At 36.8% G+C, this 18004-nt stretch overlaps 1 protein-coding gene across 2 annotated transcripts; it reads right to left on the bottom strand.

Annotated features, from left to right (window-relative positions):
• Positions 1–7924: 7924 nt before the first annotated feature.
• Positions 7925–17984, bottom strand: LOC135685435 (vesicle transport protein SFT2A). Of its 2 annotated transcripts, none has more exons than XM_065201376.2 (8): positions 17844–17984; positions 16106–16210; positions 15397–15473; positions 14810–14891; positions 14565–14600; positions 14299–14357; positions 14020–14049; positions 7925–13385 (listed from the first exon to the last, which is right to left on the bottom strand). In XM_065201376.2, exons 1-8 carry the CDS (start codon positions 17907–17909, stop codon positions 13346–13348), a joined length of 495 nt encoding a protein of 164 aa, XP_065057448.1. In that variant the 5' UTR covers positions 17910–17984; the 3' UTR covers positions 7925–13345. The 2 variants fall into 2 exon arrangements, with proteins under 2 accessions (XP_065057448.1, XP_065057449.1); XM_065201377.2 differs by having other exon boundaries at positions 16106–16192.
• Between the last annotated feature and the right edge of the window lie 20 nt (positions 17985–18004).

Here is an 18004-nt window from a genome sequence, read left to right as displayed (position 1 = left end):
TACAAATCTCTCTGATTATTACAATTGGCCAGTTTCAAGGGAAATTTATTAAAAACAACCCTTGCCCCTTCTGCCAAAGGGCAACAGGGGCGGTTGTACCCCCACACCCCCTTCTCTGGCGTCCCTGGAAATAGAAAAAGGATGTTTGAAGGAATATTTATGAATACGAAGCAACTATAAACACACATGGTATATCATTTGCCCATATAGTGGGCGTGTCCCGCAAGCAAGGAGGGCGTGGTTCCGATCCCAAAAGATTTGAGCTATAGTCACCAAAAATCCTGGATCCGCCCCTGCTCAATAAAGCCTGTTTGAGGCGCGTTAAATAAGGACTAATAAATTCTTGAGGCGATGCAGAACATACCTGATAATATTTTGCGTCTTCTTTTGTTGCTGCGCTGCTATTCGTATTTGGATGGGAAATAGATAAAAATGAATAAATGGGGGAAGGGGTCTGGAATAATTTTGTCTTCGGTAGTTTTGTGCAAAAAGTAAGTATCCCCGAAGGATTGTTAGAGATTTCCATGGGCTCCGACGCAGGTTTCGAAGTGGAGGGGGGGGGGGGAGGGAATTTAACAATCATAGCAAAACATTTTGAAAAAGCTCCATTTTATGCAAAAAAAGTAGGGGGGGGGCATGGCCACTCGACCCCCTTCGTCGGAGGCCCTGCTTTCAGAATAGGCATCTCATGAATGCCGAAAGTAAATGTGCAGAGTTTCCAAAGTTACAAACAGGCAATGGTTTGAACAATAAATGTTAAATTAGTGACGCAAAGACAGACACTCTCAGTTTCCCACTTTGCAAATAATGTTTTGATGCACATGAATCTTTTTTCAACAAATGAAATGAGTGATTTGGGGTTTAAGCTAGAAGTAATTGAAAGCCCATTCACACTGATAGCAAAATGCAAGCATTCGGTACCGGGTCACCCCGCATCGGGTACTGTGGTGTTCAATTTTTTGTAACTGATGCTCCCCAGAGAGTCTGTGTTTCCATGAACCATAACAAGGTTTCTTGTTCCTTTTCCAAAATGTTCTCAACAAATCTCTTGAGTTCTTGACACCCCTAAAGATCTTTCGGGTTCATGTTCCCATAACCCCCCTTCCCTTGAATTTACAAGATGTTCCCAAAGTAGGTTTCCTTGTTCCGCATAACCCATTGGAGGGGCTCATAACTGCAGAAAAGGGTTTGAAGCTGGCCATTACCCAATGAATTTAACATTTTCCTATACAAACATCGTTTTTTTTAGCACTAAGTTTTTCAATTTTATCCGTGTAGTTGAAATTTTCTTCCGATGAAGGCATTTGATTATGTTTTGATTTCATCATAATGTTCTATTCAAAATACATAAGATAGGGATGCTATCATGTGAAAATGCATTGATTAGAAGAGAGGCACTTCCAATGGATAAAGACCCTGTGTGTTGTAGGAATGAACCATCAGTTGCATTGAAAGGATATCCTAAAATTTGAAAATTTTCCAAACAACCCAAATTTTGGATACAGTATGAAATGCATACCCTTCCATTTAATTCAAATTTGCAAAAATCCAACAACTCAATCGAGGAAATGAGAACATTGTACCTTTCTTTTATGCATACCCCTGAAATGTTAGGACATGCTAAAAATCAATCCCAAAATTTATTACCATGTTTGATGTTACCAAAGTCAATAGCCAAAAATTTGTTTTCTACTTGAAAAAGGTATTCAAAAAATGGCACACCCCGTTCCAGTGGGTGTGGCACCTCCCGGGGATTCTTATTCAAATGTTGCAATGAAAACGAATAAGAAGTTTTGCATCTACAAGGAAACGATGCGCTTAAAAATCATTGGATTTCTTCAAGGATTCCACTCCGGAAAGCATCTTCAAACGTTTGCGTTTCCTATAACGATTTCGACGTTGCCTTGTGTATTAGAGTTAAAAACTGGACTAATAATTGCATTTTCATTCGAAAGCGTATTTATTTAAACTTGACTTGAGAGCAAGTCGTTATATGGGCTATAACTTTCTTCCTTGCCAAAAGGGTGTAGGAAACACTTGTTTTATGATGCCGAAAACACTATACAGAAATATTTCTGAGCTTGACAGCTTCTAAGGCACTATAACCGCTTCACCTGGAAAAACTTTGGTTGCTGCAAGGGGTATAGTTTTTGTGAAAAGAACGATTGGGTCAGCCAAAAACTTTACTTTCTAGGGCTCAACCCCCTGAGAACTCTTTCTGTGCATCCTTGATTTCTATCAAAAGCATCAAATAAAACTAAACTGCCGAACATAGAAGGTCTTACAACCATGTTGATCAACACTGGAGAGGGAGAACTGGAGAGGGAGAAATGAAGGGGGAGAAATGAAGAGGGAGAAATGAAGGGGTAGAAATGAAGAGGGAGAAATGAAGAGGGAGAAATGAAGGAGGAGAAATGAAGAGGGAGAAATGAAGGGGGAGAAATGAAGAGGGAGAAATGAAGGGGGAGAAATGAAGAGGGAGAGGGAATATTGAAATGTATGTCATTTAGAATCAGCAAAAGCTAGTGCATGGTATTGTGTAAAATAAAGTTCTCATATGGAATTTAGAAAGTCAAATTTATTGAAAATCAATTACGGCAAATCCTGCCGCTGCCATTGAAAAGTCTTTCTAAAACTCAAACTTTATTAAGCAAATAAGATATTCAAGATCAAACTCAAAAGTCTTCCATATGCTTTTCAATCACAATATTAGTATTTAGTTCATTTAAATTGAATTTGTGCCCACCGCAATAGCCAAAGTTCAAAAAAGGTAGTCGTCACTATCTGACGAGTGAGTCACTTCTTCCTTCGAAGTCGCAAAGTCTTGCTCCCACTCTGAACCGGACAATTATTTCTCTGCATTTGCATTTGACTGTTGCTAAGTCGGAAAATATCTTCGCACTATTATAGACTGTCCAAGATGTCTTCGCACTATAGGTCTTTAGCGCTGGGTATGAAAGTGTATGATTTTTTTCATGGGTAAATTCATCTCCTGCGTCACCTTCATATTCTTGTGATGTAAAGGAAGCTCTCAGAGATGAGGAAGCTGCTTTCGTGTGAACCTGTGTGCTTTTGGGACATGTTTTGTAGTAGTTGCACCTAAACAGTGTAGCCAAAATAACCTTGTTAAGTTGATACAATTTGATTCTTCTCTGATTGAGTGATTATGGATCTGCTGGAACTGCTGCAGATGATTTTTTTCAGATTTGATAAATATCTTTGTCCCTAAATAGCTTTTATATGTTGTTCCACTATATTCTGCTGTTTCGCGAATGTCTTTGCTTTTGCGATAACTCCTTCGGAGAGACTTTTAATGATGACTTGTTTCTGGTTCCTCGTTAGCTTTTTTCACGGTAACCTTATCAATGTTGTGCTTATATGCAGTTGTCTCAGCCCACAATTCCATTAATCTGTGATAAAACACAGCAAATTTTGGAACCAAAAGTTTCAGCGATACCTCAAATCTTGACGATTTGTTTGTTATTTATGCACATAAATCACTAATTTGTGGGTTTGCACATCTGTGTTGCATGAACAAGCAGTACATAAATCAGTATCCTTTGCAACAGCAACTACTTTTGCATCTTTCGAGTTACCATGCAAAATATTCTGGTTTCCGCCTTTTTGTGGTTACATCTTGGAGGGACTTCTACTTGCTTTTTGAAGTCTCCGATGCTTCTCCTCCTTAAGCTACGATGAATTGAATTGACAGGGGCCTGTGACCCTCAGCGCTTCGAAAGAATTCGGGAGCAAGTCTCATAAGATTCTCTTTGTTTTTATCAATGTAAAAATACTCTTCTTACTTTGGAGTGTCTTTTGCTCTCCACTCTTTATATGCACTTGCCTTGATGACTCTCTTTTGCCGTGTGCTTGCTCGTGTGCTTGCTCGTGTGCTGCTTCTAAATATTTAGCTTGTTTCCACTTGTTAGCTTGTTATCTAAATAAGTTAAAAAATCTGAAATACTTGTCCCAAAATTTCCATGAAAAAAATTTACTTCACAACAGTAATACCAACCATAACATATGCAATAGCTTCATGGGTACATGCAGCGAAAGCCTATTTGAAGAATTAGAGAACATCCATGTACAGGCAGCAAGAGTAATTTAGAGGATTCCACCAAATGTGAAAGACAGTGAGGTGTTGAATGCATCAAAATGGGACTCATTAAGCTACCAATATAAAAAACAGAATCCTTATATTTATGCAAAAGTACAAACCAAAGAGCCTGCCAGCTTCCTTCGATTCGCTTTTTGAATCAAAAATGGAAAGACACAGCAGCAGTTAGAATCACACACTCAGGATTCCTAGATACCGAACAGAAATTGACAGAAACTCAATTTCCTTTAGAGGTCCTAAGTTGTGGAATCCATTAAGCGAGGAAAAGAAGAATTCGACCATTGAAACGTTTAAAAAACATCCTTAATATGAACGAAAGAAGATAAATGCCATTTCATTTACTTAAGGAACGGGGCAATTTTTAAAGAAAGATTCTGATTTTATATATTTTTAACTTTAATAGAAACAACGGAAATGGGTTAAATGTCTTTACTTTGGTTTTATAATTTTTTTTGTATTTCTTTAAATAGGAGATCCACATCAGCTTGCAAAGCTGCCAGCATTTTAACCTCCTTATAAAATAAATTTGTATGTATGTATGACTTTGTTTCCACTTTCATTGCTTTAGCCTCATAAGGAGGATTACCACATCCATGCATTTTTTTGAACCAAACACTGAATGTTTCCTTGGGTTTGATGCTACGAAATAAGGCCGTATCATCAAATCTCCATCTGGCGTTTTCTGGTGGCGTTTTTACAAAATATTCTCACGGACTGATGACACTAGCGCTAACATGGACGAAATATCTCGAAAAAATGAGATATTTTGCTCGAATTGTAGGTTGTTGCTGGCAAAGAAAGTATAGTCAGATACTTAAGCTGCATTCTTAGCATTAACATGGACGAAATATCTCGAAGAAATGAGATATTTTGCTCGAATTGTAGGTTGTTGCTGGCAACGAAAGTATAGTCAGATACTTAAGCTGCATTCTTAGCGCTAACATGGACGAAATATCTCGAAGAAATGAGATATTTTGCTCGAATTGTAGGTTGTTGCTGGCAACGAAAGTATAGTCAGATACTTAAGCTGCATTCTGGGGCACAAAGATCCAAGAAAACAGCGAAAGCAGTCTCAATAATGAACGAAGACCACCTAGCTTTCGTGATTGGCAAGGCTGCCTCTATCGAAAAGGCATTTTCATATCCCATCAAAACCATAACTCTAGTCTTGCAACTCCTGAAGGTGTACTGTGACAAGGAGATAAAGCTGTTCTTCTTAATTTCATATGTAAGGAGCCAAATCCATATATAAATCCACCATCAGAAGAATGCCAGATGGAGTATTTTATTTATGAGATGGCCTTATTTTGCAGCAGAAGATAGCCTTATTGAAAAAAGTCATTCACCTTCAGCCCATCGGTAGGACATCTTGGATAGCCTATATTGCCATTAAACTCTTCCGATTTAGTGTAATCATTGTCCGGAATCAATTTCCGGTTCAAAGTGGGAGCAAGACTTTGCGACTTCGGAGGAAGAAGTGACTCACTCGTCAGATAATAACGACTACCTTATTCAACTTTGGCTATTGCGGTGGGCACAAATTCAATTTAAATGAACTAAACACTAATTATTTGGATTGAGCTAAACACTAATTATGGAAGAAAAGCTTTTGCTGACATCCAGCGTCATAATAAAACAAAAATATGCTAACGTATCATTTTATGACAATAAGATTTTTGATGACGTCATGCAAAGTTTGTTATGACATCATAATGAAAATACTGATGTCGGCAAATCTTGCTTAAATATATATCATTTGAAAGCTTGCAATGTGACGAGTCAAAATATGTAAGTTGCGTTAAAAAAAACTCTTCAGTGAGGAGCTAACGATGATTTTGTCTAATTTTTTACCGTTAAATGACGTCATCAGTCACGTGACATCAAGACATTTTCCAAAAAGTCACTTGGCAGATTATGAAAGCCTGGACTCCCTACTACCAGAATCCGTTGAGAAAGTAAACATTAGCTTGAATGTCAGTTTGTCAAGCTATATGTCCTGTCTATCATTGAAATACAACGTATGAATTTATCAAATTCCTTCGAAAGCATGTCAGTTAAAAACAGCAGGTATGTCCAAAGATCACAGGCGTACGGGGTGAATTCAAGTAGGGGGGGGGGGCTGACATTTTTTGCCCGAAAAATGATAACGCCCAAATTTTTACGGAGTTTACTCTAAATTTTAATTATGACTTCTGTCGAAGGGTTCACGCTTGCATTCCCTAAACACGGGCCAGTAGCGTAACGCAGTTTAGGGTACCTTGATTCAACGATTTTCAACCCTTTCTCTCTACGGCACATGCGGATGGTTATTAATTTTTTTCAATTTTATAGATCAATTAAGTGAAAGAATTTTCCAAGGCACACTAGGCAATACCTCAAGGCACGCTAGTGTGTCGTGAAACAGTGCTTGAAAACATTCAAGGGCCCCCGAACAAAAGGGACACAAGGTGCTTTTACGTTCAGATCTTAAATGCTTCGCTCAAGATCAAATAACTTTTGAAAACTTTGAAAGTTCTTTAAGAAAATAATTCTCATTTTTATATTTTTCTATTGTGTTTGACAAGCTCTACACCATTGAATGTTACCTTCTTGCTCTCCGTGAATAAAAGTCCCATAACAGTTTTTGCTTTGGGCCCCAAATGCCTCCGTTACGCCAAAGAACATAAAATGCGATAGTCACTATCGCTAAATCGCGCAAAGATTTCTCCCAAAACTTCATCCATGACATTGTAGAAACAATTGAACAGAGGTTTGTATTCTAGGAAGGGGGGGGGGGGGCTTCTAGATGGGTTTCGGGGGCTTTATCCTTGGAAAGAAAGGAAGTGCCCTGTCCACTGCCTTCCCCCTCTGGCAAACCTAGTGCGTTGCGCTTTGTCCCTATTACCTATATGACAGTTCATGTTCAACTTTTTTCTTGAAATTGCATGTCTTTTGGTGTTCGCCTCAGTTAAATTGTAGAGACCTTGAACAACATCAATTCCTTTTCTCATTGACTCACTTTCTGCAAGATTCAACTAATGGCCAAGGCAGTGGACATAGATTCTCAGCGAAGAACAGTCCTCCATTCCCTTTGCCAAGCTCTTGGCTTTGCCATTAATTTTAGACTGTCGAAGCATTTGCCAACAGGTTTCTACATACGCTTTTAAGCCCAATTTCTACAATTGCTGAAGACTGAGTTTTGTAAAATTTAGCAAAATTTTCCTTTCAGACACCTTTCATTGCAAAAATGACACAAACTGCCATTTGTTCGTGCTGACGTGTCAGATGTTTCATCAATTATGACAGCATTACAGCCGCTTTCTTTTACTTCTTCGACAATGTTTTCAAGCGCTATTTGCGCTGTTGCTGCTCTTGTTGCTTTTGTGTTTTTTCATCCAACAGATTTTTACAATTACTTCCCAAAGCGCCCACGATTACGACCAGTTGATTTCTTCATCTCTGAGATTTTTTCATCTTTTAAACATGTAAAAATGTAGTGTTTTATACTTTTTGTTTCTGGAGAAGGCTCCTGCCCGAATTTTGCCCGAAAAATCAGCTGCCCGAATCTAGGGTAGAGGGAGGGGGGGGGAGGCTGAAGCTTCCCAGCCCCCCGTCCCGCACGCCTATGCCAACGTAACAATGAGCCTTTGCGCGCGTAACAAATCGTCCAGGCGACGATCCAAACGATGGCGATAATTTTTTACGGATCAACCAAAATTAATTTAAGACTGGCTAAAATGCATTATGGGATGCTTACGCAGCGCAATGTCGCATTGTAGGGAATGAGTCTCCAAAGCAGACTAAACCACGCAGAGAAAAGGCCGAACGAAACAAAACACGTTCATATCAACTGTATTTATCAATTTCCATATGGCTCTTTCATAGCAAAAATAGGCGGACATGAACATCCGGAGAGGCATCATGTTTTGCTTGCTGTCATATTTCTCGGAGAGCGTTCCCTGACCCTAGGCGACTAACGATTCGCTGATGCAGTCAAAAACTCCTCCACGTGTATGACATGAGGTTAATCGGATTATCTAAACCGGATTCTTCACCTTCGCTGCTAAAATATGTTAGTGCTGTATGTTATTGGAAGCTTTACGTATGCCTGAGGGATTATCACTGCAGTGCACTTTTTACCGCAAATGATCGATCAGGCTCCTTACAGTTAGCAAGCTTACATGTTTATGTCTAAAAACTTTTATCTACATTCTTGAACGAACTACAACAGAATATATTGCTGTGAGAGTCTTGCTTTCACAAATGGTTTTCAAGGAAAATCATTCTCTCTGTTATCAGCTGTTTGGAGCAAAACAGTGATGCAATAGAATTGATATGTTTCCGAAAAAGCTGAGTGCGAGTTTTTGTTCTATTTTTCTACATTTTTATTGTATTGCCTATCAGGAACTCTGTTGGTAGGTCGAAATTATCAGCTCTTCTGTACAGCCTTACAAGTTTTTGTTTGCATCGATATAAGTTCTGTACTGAAAACGTAGTGAAAATCTAGGTTTAGGTGGGGCACCGTTACAATGTGCTGTCAAACCTTTTAAAAACTTCGATAAGGTGCCATTTGAGCCAGATCATTCCCTAAAAATTGACTCATCAAATATTTTATGCTATTTTACTTAAGTAAAACTGCTGATTATTGTATCTAACATTATAATATCTTACCAGCCGTCAAATGTAAATATTGGGTCTCTTATAGAATGAAGTACCATGGTCAGGATACCCCTAATTTGATAAAAGGTGCAATAAAGGGGCCCTAAAGTCAAGGAGCTCTCATATTTCCGTCCCCCTCTACTTTTTCAAACACTCGTAACGTCCAAACATTTTCTCTTTGTGCAAATTTGTATACGGGAGGTTTCCCGATACTTGATCTGCTTACCACCGTGCAAACTGCAAAAGGAGTATTTGCTTTGCATAGAAGCAGGCCACGATTTTTTTGCTGGGTGGTGGGAGTGGCTTTCAAACACAGCCCAACCAACTGCCAAATATCTAGATAAGAGTTTTACTAATCCTAACGAAACTCTACGCTGCAAAGGTATTATTGGCCAACTTTGTTATCGTTCGATTTCCCACTTATGTATTATATTTTGAGGCGTCCGCGTCTTACATCGGTGTCAATGGGTGATCCATGATAACAACTGGAACCCTGTAAGTCTTTTTTTTTGAAAACCTGCTTTTAAGCTCCACTTTTAACGTGTACCACCGCCCGGCACTTTCCTCAGAAGGGGCTGGTGACGGTAGTTGACTGTTCCAGATAACGATTTCTTTTGGTGCCACAGAAGGACCAGTAATTGACGAAATGACTTTGGATTTACCGTGCTGGTTTTTCTCATCGGCAGAACTTCTTTCTACAAGCACTGCACAAAGGTGTCTATATCCTTTGTTTGAACTATTCCTACATTGCACAGTGAAGGTTACAGCCTCCCCCTGCTTGTAATAAGGGCAAAACAGTCTGCATTGGAGATCTAAGTTACGATTCATCATGTCTTTTTGGCTAATGGGGGGCTCCCAACTTTCTGACGAGCCACCGTGGTGTACCGGGCAGCTCTTTTCATTCCCGTCTGGTGAAACACTTCTGTCGATTAAATTGATATTTTCGCTAGCAATATTTGCTGTCAATTCGTTTGAAGGATCTTTGTTATGGTCACAGATGACCACATCAGCATACCATATGACCCCTTGCTTGTCCACTAGCGCTGCTTTCAGATTATGCCAAGACAGCAATGTTGTAGAGTTGGAAACATTCTCGTTCTTTTCAAACTGGTGGGCCTGGCTCGGAATCTTGAACTCGAAAATATGGTCACCAGCTTTGAGTGAATCAAGTTTCGATGACTCAATCTCACCAATAAGGCTGTGTATGGTTTCGATGTAAAACTGTTTGCCGATCCTTGTTTTGGACTGGACGAGCTCTTGGCAATGGTAAGTGGTACTCCATCCAATCATTAACGAATGTATGGTCAGATCTCTTATCAATTTCAGCCTCACAGCACCTTTAACAGGCCTTTTAGGATCAATAAACAATCTGTCAGATTCTTCCGCAAATACTTTTAAATGAAATCCTTGAATTCCCTTCTTCATTTCGTCGTTCTGTGTTTTCTCGATACCACGTGGATAATTTCTTTCTGGCTGTTGTATCGTCTTGCTAAGCTCTCAGAGTTATGAAACAGCTATTCAAACAATCTCCTGTTATACCAAAGCCCAATTCCTTGAACATGACATCACGTTCTAAATGAATCATGTGCGCAATTAGTATTGTTGAATTTATCAGAGGGCGTTAGTGCTGAAGACGGGTGGCGATACTTTTGTGAGCGAATCGATACTTGTTTTGTCTGACTTCTTAACTTTCTTTACGTCTTGCTTCCTCCTTGAGAATCCAGATGGTTTTCATCAGCTTTGGTCAACTTCACAGAAGAACTGGAAAATGAAACAATTGGAAAACCCGCAATAGGAACCTTCCTGCTAATTACGAATTAATAACTACAAACGGCTTGTTATTAACGGATTCATCAATCTTTAATGGCAAATCGTCATAAAAGATTTAGCCTTAGGCTAAACAAACTTCTATGTGCCATAAAAAGGCAGAGAATTACTAATACTTCAGCTGTCATCAGTCCGAAGAAAACATTTTCTGTATTAAAATCTAACCTACACAGATATAGACAGCTACACAATATTCCTTTCACCAACACGAGGGCATTCTCGTAGGCAGCAAACATGTTTATCATGTGACTTATACCCAACCTACCCGTCTGTATGTAGTAAATTGAGAATTGAATACATCAGCATTTGAATTTTTTAATCATCTCCTATTGACCGTGATTAAGCGAAGTTGTTAAATAGTGAATGAATCAATACATAAAAGCTTATCCTTTTGAATGGGTTGCACTTTATTCAAAAGCGCGTTGATTATCAAGCAAATTTGAACATCAACTGGCAGAAATTCAGTTTTTTTAGGGAAAAGGGCCCAAATTCACAATTATTCGACAAATACAGAGATAATAGGATACGTTTTAAAGGCCACTGTTGTATAATAATTGCTATATTATGTTATTATCTTACAGCAAAGCCCTCGGCCAAGAAATTTTAGTATCTTCAATCGTTAACTCCTAAAGGCTATACAACCAATCTGGAGCATTAATAGAAGCAATCTCTTTCCTTAATAGAAGCAAAAAAGGCAAAACATAATTTCACTGCAGGAGTAGGGGGTTTGCGGAAGACTTTATATATCTCAAATATATCGAATGAACTTATATATCAAAGTAAGTTTTTGCGAAAACTTAAAACGAATAACCCCTTTTCATGCTGGATGGACATCAATTTCAAACGCTAAAATGGCTGCGCTGTATCTGAAAAGTGGCTAGAAACTGTACTAAAACATGGTAAAAATGTAAAAGCGACGGCTAATTCGCCACATCAAGACTTGCTCTTGTCAAAGGTGGTCTTTTTCGGACAACAGAGCCCATTCCGCCGAGAATCGGGATGCGAAAAGTCGAGCGGTAAATCGAGGGGTTAAGTTAGACTATCTTAGTTCTTTATTTTATCTTTCTATGATTAATGCGCGATTTTTGTACTTTGCGAAATTGTGCATCCATGTTTCATAGTTTTTCACAGAGCCGCATTAAACACCAGAAAACCGCGTTTGAATGACATAAAAACACAACCCTTTCGTTTCAATTTGTCTCTTGAATTTGGCGTCTTTTGCCGTTATTCGTATTTCACTACCCAATATGCAAATATAAGAGCTACAAAATATTTATGCAAGTAAAAAGGTTTTCTTACTTAATTCCTTTTGAGATCTAAACTTTTCTAGATAGTATTTTTAAATTGAAAAACGTCTCTAAGACAGTTGCAAGGCTGTAAACGCGTGAAATAAATTTGAGAAGATAACGCGAAAGAATTGATATGAAATCTAGAACTATTGAGATTTAAACAAAGAATGAACAGGAGTCGTGAAAAGGAAAAGAAATACAATTCTGAAACTTCTATGTGATCTATTTATAGCGATTATTCAAATCAAGTAAAACATGTGATAGAATATGTTACAACTATTTCTTCCAATTGCAGCATTAATTGAGGTTCGGGATAGCCACTTATATGGAAATATGAAAAAAGCAAAGATATTTTGAAGTTTCTACACGATGTCAATAAATGACTACAAAAAATCGAATGTCTTATTTGTTGGGTTTTTAGCCAGGCTCCTTAACTAAGGTATTAACAGAACCTATAAAGCGCGAATTTGTGCTTCGTGTTTTCATTTCCTACAGACAGTAAATTGTTGTTGGATTTTTCAACAAGGGGGGCTTTCTTCGAAGAAAGGATGAAGAAACTTTTACTGGAGGAAAAGTCGCGATAGGCATTCCTTTCCATTAGATACAAGCCAAATTATACGCACTTATTCTAGTACCGTAGGAAGAACAGAATTATTGGGGGGCATATTGTTTGCGAAATTGGAAAAAGGGGTTGTCCATTGGAAACTTTTGGACGGACACAAGCCCTTTAAAACACAATAGTACTTACGACCCTCTTTTTTAATATCTTTACTCTACGTTCTCAAAAGCAGAAAGGCAACTGTCAACTATTTCCTTGTTTAGTAAGCAATTAAGTTACGTCTTATCAAGAAAAGCAACTATTTACACCGCTTGCAACGAGCGTTATTACTTTTGCGACAAGCTAATTAATCTTCAAGAAAGGCTTCCTAAAATCCTCAGCCAGGTTAATCAAGAAATCATGACAAAAGTTTTAGAGAATCATTTTATTCTATCAGCTTATGATTTTTTATTAAAACAGAACACTGCTTCTGAACTTAAAAATTCAAAAGTATGTAGTTTAAAGGCATTTATAATGATAGGTTTGCCCAAATTGCTACATTTGACTTAAAGCTTCTTAATAAAAAAATACCATGGCCATAAATAACAAGAGATTGAGTTTCATTAATGCAGAGTCAAGAAAAAATTGGTGGTCACATTGTGAAGAACTGGAAGAATGACACTTTTCTTGACTCTGCCTTTCCTGAAGCATTTTACAGAAGAGCCTTAAAAATAGCCAAAAATGCTAACAAAGAGAAAAACCAACAAAAGTGGATTTAAATTACGCAGCAATTAATTGTCAAGTTTAAATATATTGTAGCAAATTGTAACATCTTTACCAGATTGCACAATGGAAAAGTTGAAATATTTTTACCCTTAAAGTAGAGAGCATGGGTAATCTCGTTTCTAGCTATAAGAGTCTGTTCATTTGTCTACTTTATGACAAACATGATGAAAATATCCGCTTGACAGCATTTCTGAAAATAAGACAAAAATTAGGCTGACTTAATAAAATATTTTTAAGCAATATGTCTTATTTACATCAAAGAAAAATTATCACTAAAAGGCATCTCAAGTAATTTCAAATAAAATGCTCATGTGTACTATCACAAAAAGCTTATTGCTTCATAACTTTGCTTCAGAGTATGTATGTATATGTAAAAGTAATGAAAATGTCTGTTTACTGTCTTAAGTGTTTGATGCTGTTTAGGTAGATCTGTATGTGCTATTTGCAGAGGCAGGCACTTGGTCAAATATTGGGGGCAAGCCAATTGTTTTGACAAGATGATGTCACATTTTACCCTTGTTTTAGAACAAAAGAGCATTGTCATCCAAAATATTGGGAGGGGTGGGGGGTGACCGCCAGGTGTCCACCACTGGCTATTGGTAAGAGCAGGAGGGTTCTAAGTTGCTACTCCAAGTTTCACAATTAATGCAATCATCAGGCTAAATCAGCAACTTGGAACCATCCTGCCCTATACATTATTAATAGAAAGGTGGTAATTGCACTGCAATAAATAAAACAATACATACAAAGCTTAGGATGGGTAAATAATATGGATCTCAAATTTCAAGACAGTTGGGTTTACAATAAATTAGGCTGTATCATACCTGGCAAATGGAATGTAAGACAGGCAATACCTGCAGAAATATAAAATAAGGATAAGAACAACAAGGTTATTGATTTAATATTACTGACAAATTGAGATTCATTCTCACATAGTTATAGAGAAATTCAATTTTGATAAGAACTTTAGTACAGTATATGCATCTTGTTTTAATGAAATTACCATTTAAAGTTGATTTATCTATAAACACAGATTTATAAACAATTCATAAGTATTTCTTAATTCATATCCTGAAAACTACACTTGTTAAAAAGCTACTCACCAAGTCATTGCCAAGTACTGTATAATACAGAATAACAATGCTAGTCCGTTTTTCTTCCACTGCAAGGTAATATTCAGATTAAATAATTCTGAAATTAAGATTCAGTTTGAAATCAAGATTAAAAAACGCTATATTTCATGAAGGTGACATGTTATCAAGTTGCTTGCTCGTGTTTTGTATTTATGTGTTAGAAATCTCAATGAATCTAAAATGAGCAATAACAATAGAAAAACAAAATGAAAAATAAATATCTGCTGGGAACAAACCCATAGTGCTGCACAAAGTGTGAGAGCCAAAGAAACCTAGAAAACAAGAAAAAGGTCATCTCATTTTCATTATTTTTGAGTAAATGCATTTGCTTTCATCAAAATACCAAAAAAAATATGCAACTTTTTGTGCCTGTATATTAAAAGATTTTTATCTGTTTTTTAATAAAGAGTTATTCAATGATAAAAAATATTTAAATGATATATTTAATATAATTCTAATGTAAAATAATATATTTACGAACCAGCATAATTATTGTTGCAATTAATCTTTTCTCTTTAAACATATTCTTTAACTGTTTGACAGGTCCAAGCAAAAAGCATGTACTGAAAAAGGAAAATTATACCATATCAATACAAGAGGTTAAACAAATATCCTTTGGAATGGAAAAACTTTTAAATTGGTGGCTGTTTTAGTGCAGAAATATTTAAGCAACTTGTTATTCTAAAATATAATGAACAGAAACAAAACTAAATGATCACAGGAATCCAATAAATGAGACTTTAAACTATTACTTCGCTCTGGCATAAAGGGGTTCATCAGTGTAAATGTAACCAATGAGTATATGAATTTGAAATATGTGATCAATTTCCTTTGTTCCAGCTCATTACTTTTGCATTACTCATTGCAACTTCATAGAATCTTGTAGAGACCCTAATCCTGTGCATCTTCCTTCTGACATATTAATCCTTATAATTTGCTTGAATAGAATATATGTATATATATTTAAAGTAGGAGTTTGACAACTTTTCTTTACATAAAATCTATAAAAGTTCATTGTACAGATCTTCTTTTGCAGTAGTCCTAAAGCTTCAAAAATATTACTGATACCTTGCAAGAGATGTAACATTTCCAAGAGTGTAAAATACAGCAAACATTTTCAGATTCCTCCACAGCAATATTGTACCCTGTAACAAAATTGAAATGAATGATTTAATTGAATGCTTCAGAATTTTTAATAATTTGCTCAAAAATTTATCTTTTGCTGAATAAATAATTGAACTTGTGCATCAATTTTCAAAATATACTGATCCTGTTTTCATCTTCATAAAATCAAGAAATATTATATAGGTAAGCAATTTGCTAAATTACATTGAGTTTGAGATATAGTGAAGAGCTAATTTATATCATGAAAAACTTTATAATTTGATTGCGATATTTTTCATCATTCTTATTTTGCTGACAATTGATGATTTTGTTTTGAAATTTTCAATATAGACGAGCTTGGTAGCAAAAATTCCTTTAAATGTTAGCCTCTATTGTAATCTATAAATAAAATTTCTCTAAAATGCATATTATATAGTATATATAACTCATAGGTAAATAGCATATTCTATCCAGCTTCTCTTCTTTCTAGCATATTTTAGCTCCTTTCTTTCTGCTTTGGTGCCATAGTTCTGCATTTGGAAATCAATGGAAAAAGAGAGAAAATTCTAGATGCCTTTAAAATTTTGAGAAATACATTACAGTAAGTGGTCTCAAGTAGCCTATTCTTCCAGGACATAAATATTCAAAGATTGGCTTCTCCAAAAATACTCACTATAACAGAAAAGAAAACACCAAGGCAGAAACAAGCCACAAAGCACTTCAGTCTGGTTGTCCAACTCATTGTTGTTGCTTCATTGATCTGAAACAGAGGAGTGTCCTAAAAAAGGTATTTTTGTGTTTTGGAAAGTCTTATTTAGAAGTACTTATGTTTAGAAATCTGCCATGCTAAAGAGTTAAGTATACTTGCTAAGAAGGGGGGGGGGGGCTGCGTTCAACAAAAATGTTCATAGCTAGGAATGTTTTAAGGCCAAATTAATGCAAATTCTCAAAATAAAATTTGATAGAATCTCTTTTATTATATAAAGGAATAAAATCAGGCAAAATCTTTTTCAGCCTTAAGCTAAGAGACTAGCAGTCAATTTCTTTGCCCACTTGTTTGAGATGGTTTTTAACTCTCCAATGAGGTGAATAGACACTAGAGGGATAACTCTATAGGGAGACAGTGAAGCATACCAATTTCAACTTTGCATGACAAAGCTAAATCTCAGCACAGAATAGAGTATAGTAGCCTCTTGTATGACACTCTGTAGCATCTTGCTATTAAATTACTCTAGTCAGAATTTTTCCCTTATTTATTTGCTTAATATCCCATGTTTCACACTAGTGCCTAGTGCTTGTATGCGATTACTTCATTTTTGCAGTGCCAATGAGATTTTTTCCAGCTTTACTTCTTGTGATCAGCACCTGCCCCATTGGTTCACTCATAAAAGGGGTTAGTAGTCAGCAGTAAGGGTAAAAGACTGCACAGGGGAAGAGACTGTGCTACCATTGGGCTAGCAGGGGTTATTGCCCCTCCACTTGCTTGCAATAATAGGTTAGAAAATTTTTTTTTAAAAGTTTACTCTAACTGTGCTTTAAGGAACATTTGATAGTATACTCCTAAGTAGTAGCAGCTATTTTTGACTGGGAACCCTTTTTACTCATTTTCTAGGTGATTTTCTTGATGTTTTATTATCCCCAAACTAATTTTATCTATTTTCATAGCTATTGAAATCTTTTCTTAAACCAGACTGTAGATAAAATTTCAGTAGAAAGAAGCAAGTATTTTCTGAAAGGGGCGTTTTCTGGGGCTCTAGAGGGCATGGCCTAGAAATCTTTTGGTCACACACTATTCAGCCCTCCCACATTTAGACTGGTGTGTGGTCCCTGGGAAGAGGCAGCTGGCACTGCTTACAGTATGGATAGTCTACAACCAATTGTACCAGAAAGTATAAAATCCTAAAACACAAAAATCAAATGAGCAGAATTGCCCGTGGTAGCCCATCCTTTGAATTAAACCCTATCTTTAAAGTTCATTTTCTTTTACTTGTGACTTGTGCGTTCTTTTCATCCTGTGAATAACACCTTTGTTGCTGTAAAATTTGTGTAGAAAAGTCGTAACACAAGTGCTTGGCTTTTCCAAATCAAGTCAATTTCACCTTTAAAATCCCCCTGTTCCATGACGGGTACACTTGACTTTATATACTGCCAGACAGGCAGCCACTCATTTCTATTCATGCTGCAGATGGACAAAAAGAGCAAAGAGCCGATTGTCAGGTTTATCGTGTGGTACCCGACTCTGACTGCATTTATATATAGCTAAGGGCCTATATAAGACATAATAAACATTTATAATAAAAAAGTAGGCCCTTTAATTTGACAATAAGTATCGGGTCGGGATTAGCATGAAATCTTTTCTTGTGACTCTATTTTAAATCTAATGCTCATTCACTGAACAAGGAAATAAGTACCTCAGCGACAATGCCCTGCTCCTCTGCATCTGGCTGGACCCCGAGTGTTTTCTTTATCCTGTCCATCGTTTCTACCTAGATTTCTAGCAAAATTAAACACGCTCTTGTGCCGCGAAGGTAGCAGGAAAACGACAAAACATCCCCAGCACAAATCAAATTCT

This window comes from Rhopilema esculentum, chromosome 15 (genome assembly GCF_057945365.1).
Source record: "Rhopilema esculentum isolate cy_ngs chromosome 15, ASM5794536v1, whole genome shotgun sequence".
In the NCBI taxonomy this organism is placed as follows: Eukaryota; Metazoa; Cnidaria; class Scyphozoa; order Rhizostomeae; family Rhizostomatidae; genus Rhopilema; species Rhopilema esculentum.
Note: the sequence above shows the minus strand (reverse complement) of the source record. Positions and strands in the feature narration are given on the sequence as shown.

What these genes read in the sequence shown, in the direction of transcription:
- LOC135685435 (XM_065201376.2), bottom strand. Translation starts at nt 17,909, where the DNA reads ATGGACAGGATAAAGAAAACACTCGGGGTCCAGCCAGATGCAGAGGAG. An exon ending in AATGTTACATCTCTTGCAAG is followed by an intron (nt 14,892 to 15,396) that starts GTATCAGTAATA and finishes TTCCTTTTTCAG; the next exon opens with TACATGCTTTTTGCTTGGAC. An exon ending in TTGCAACAATAATTATGCTG is followed by an intron (nt 14,601 to 14,809) that starts GTTCGTAAATAT and finishes CTTGTTTTCTAG; the next exon opens with GTTTCTTTGGCTCTCACACT.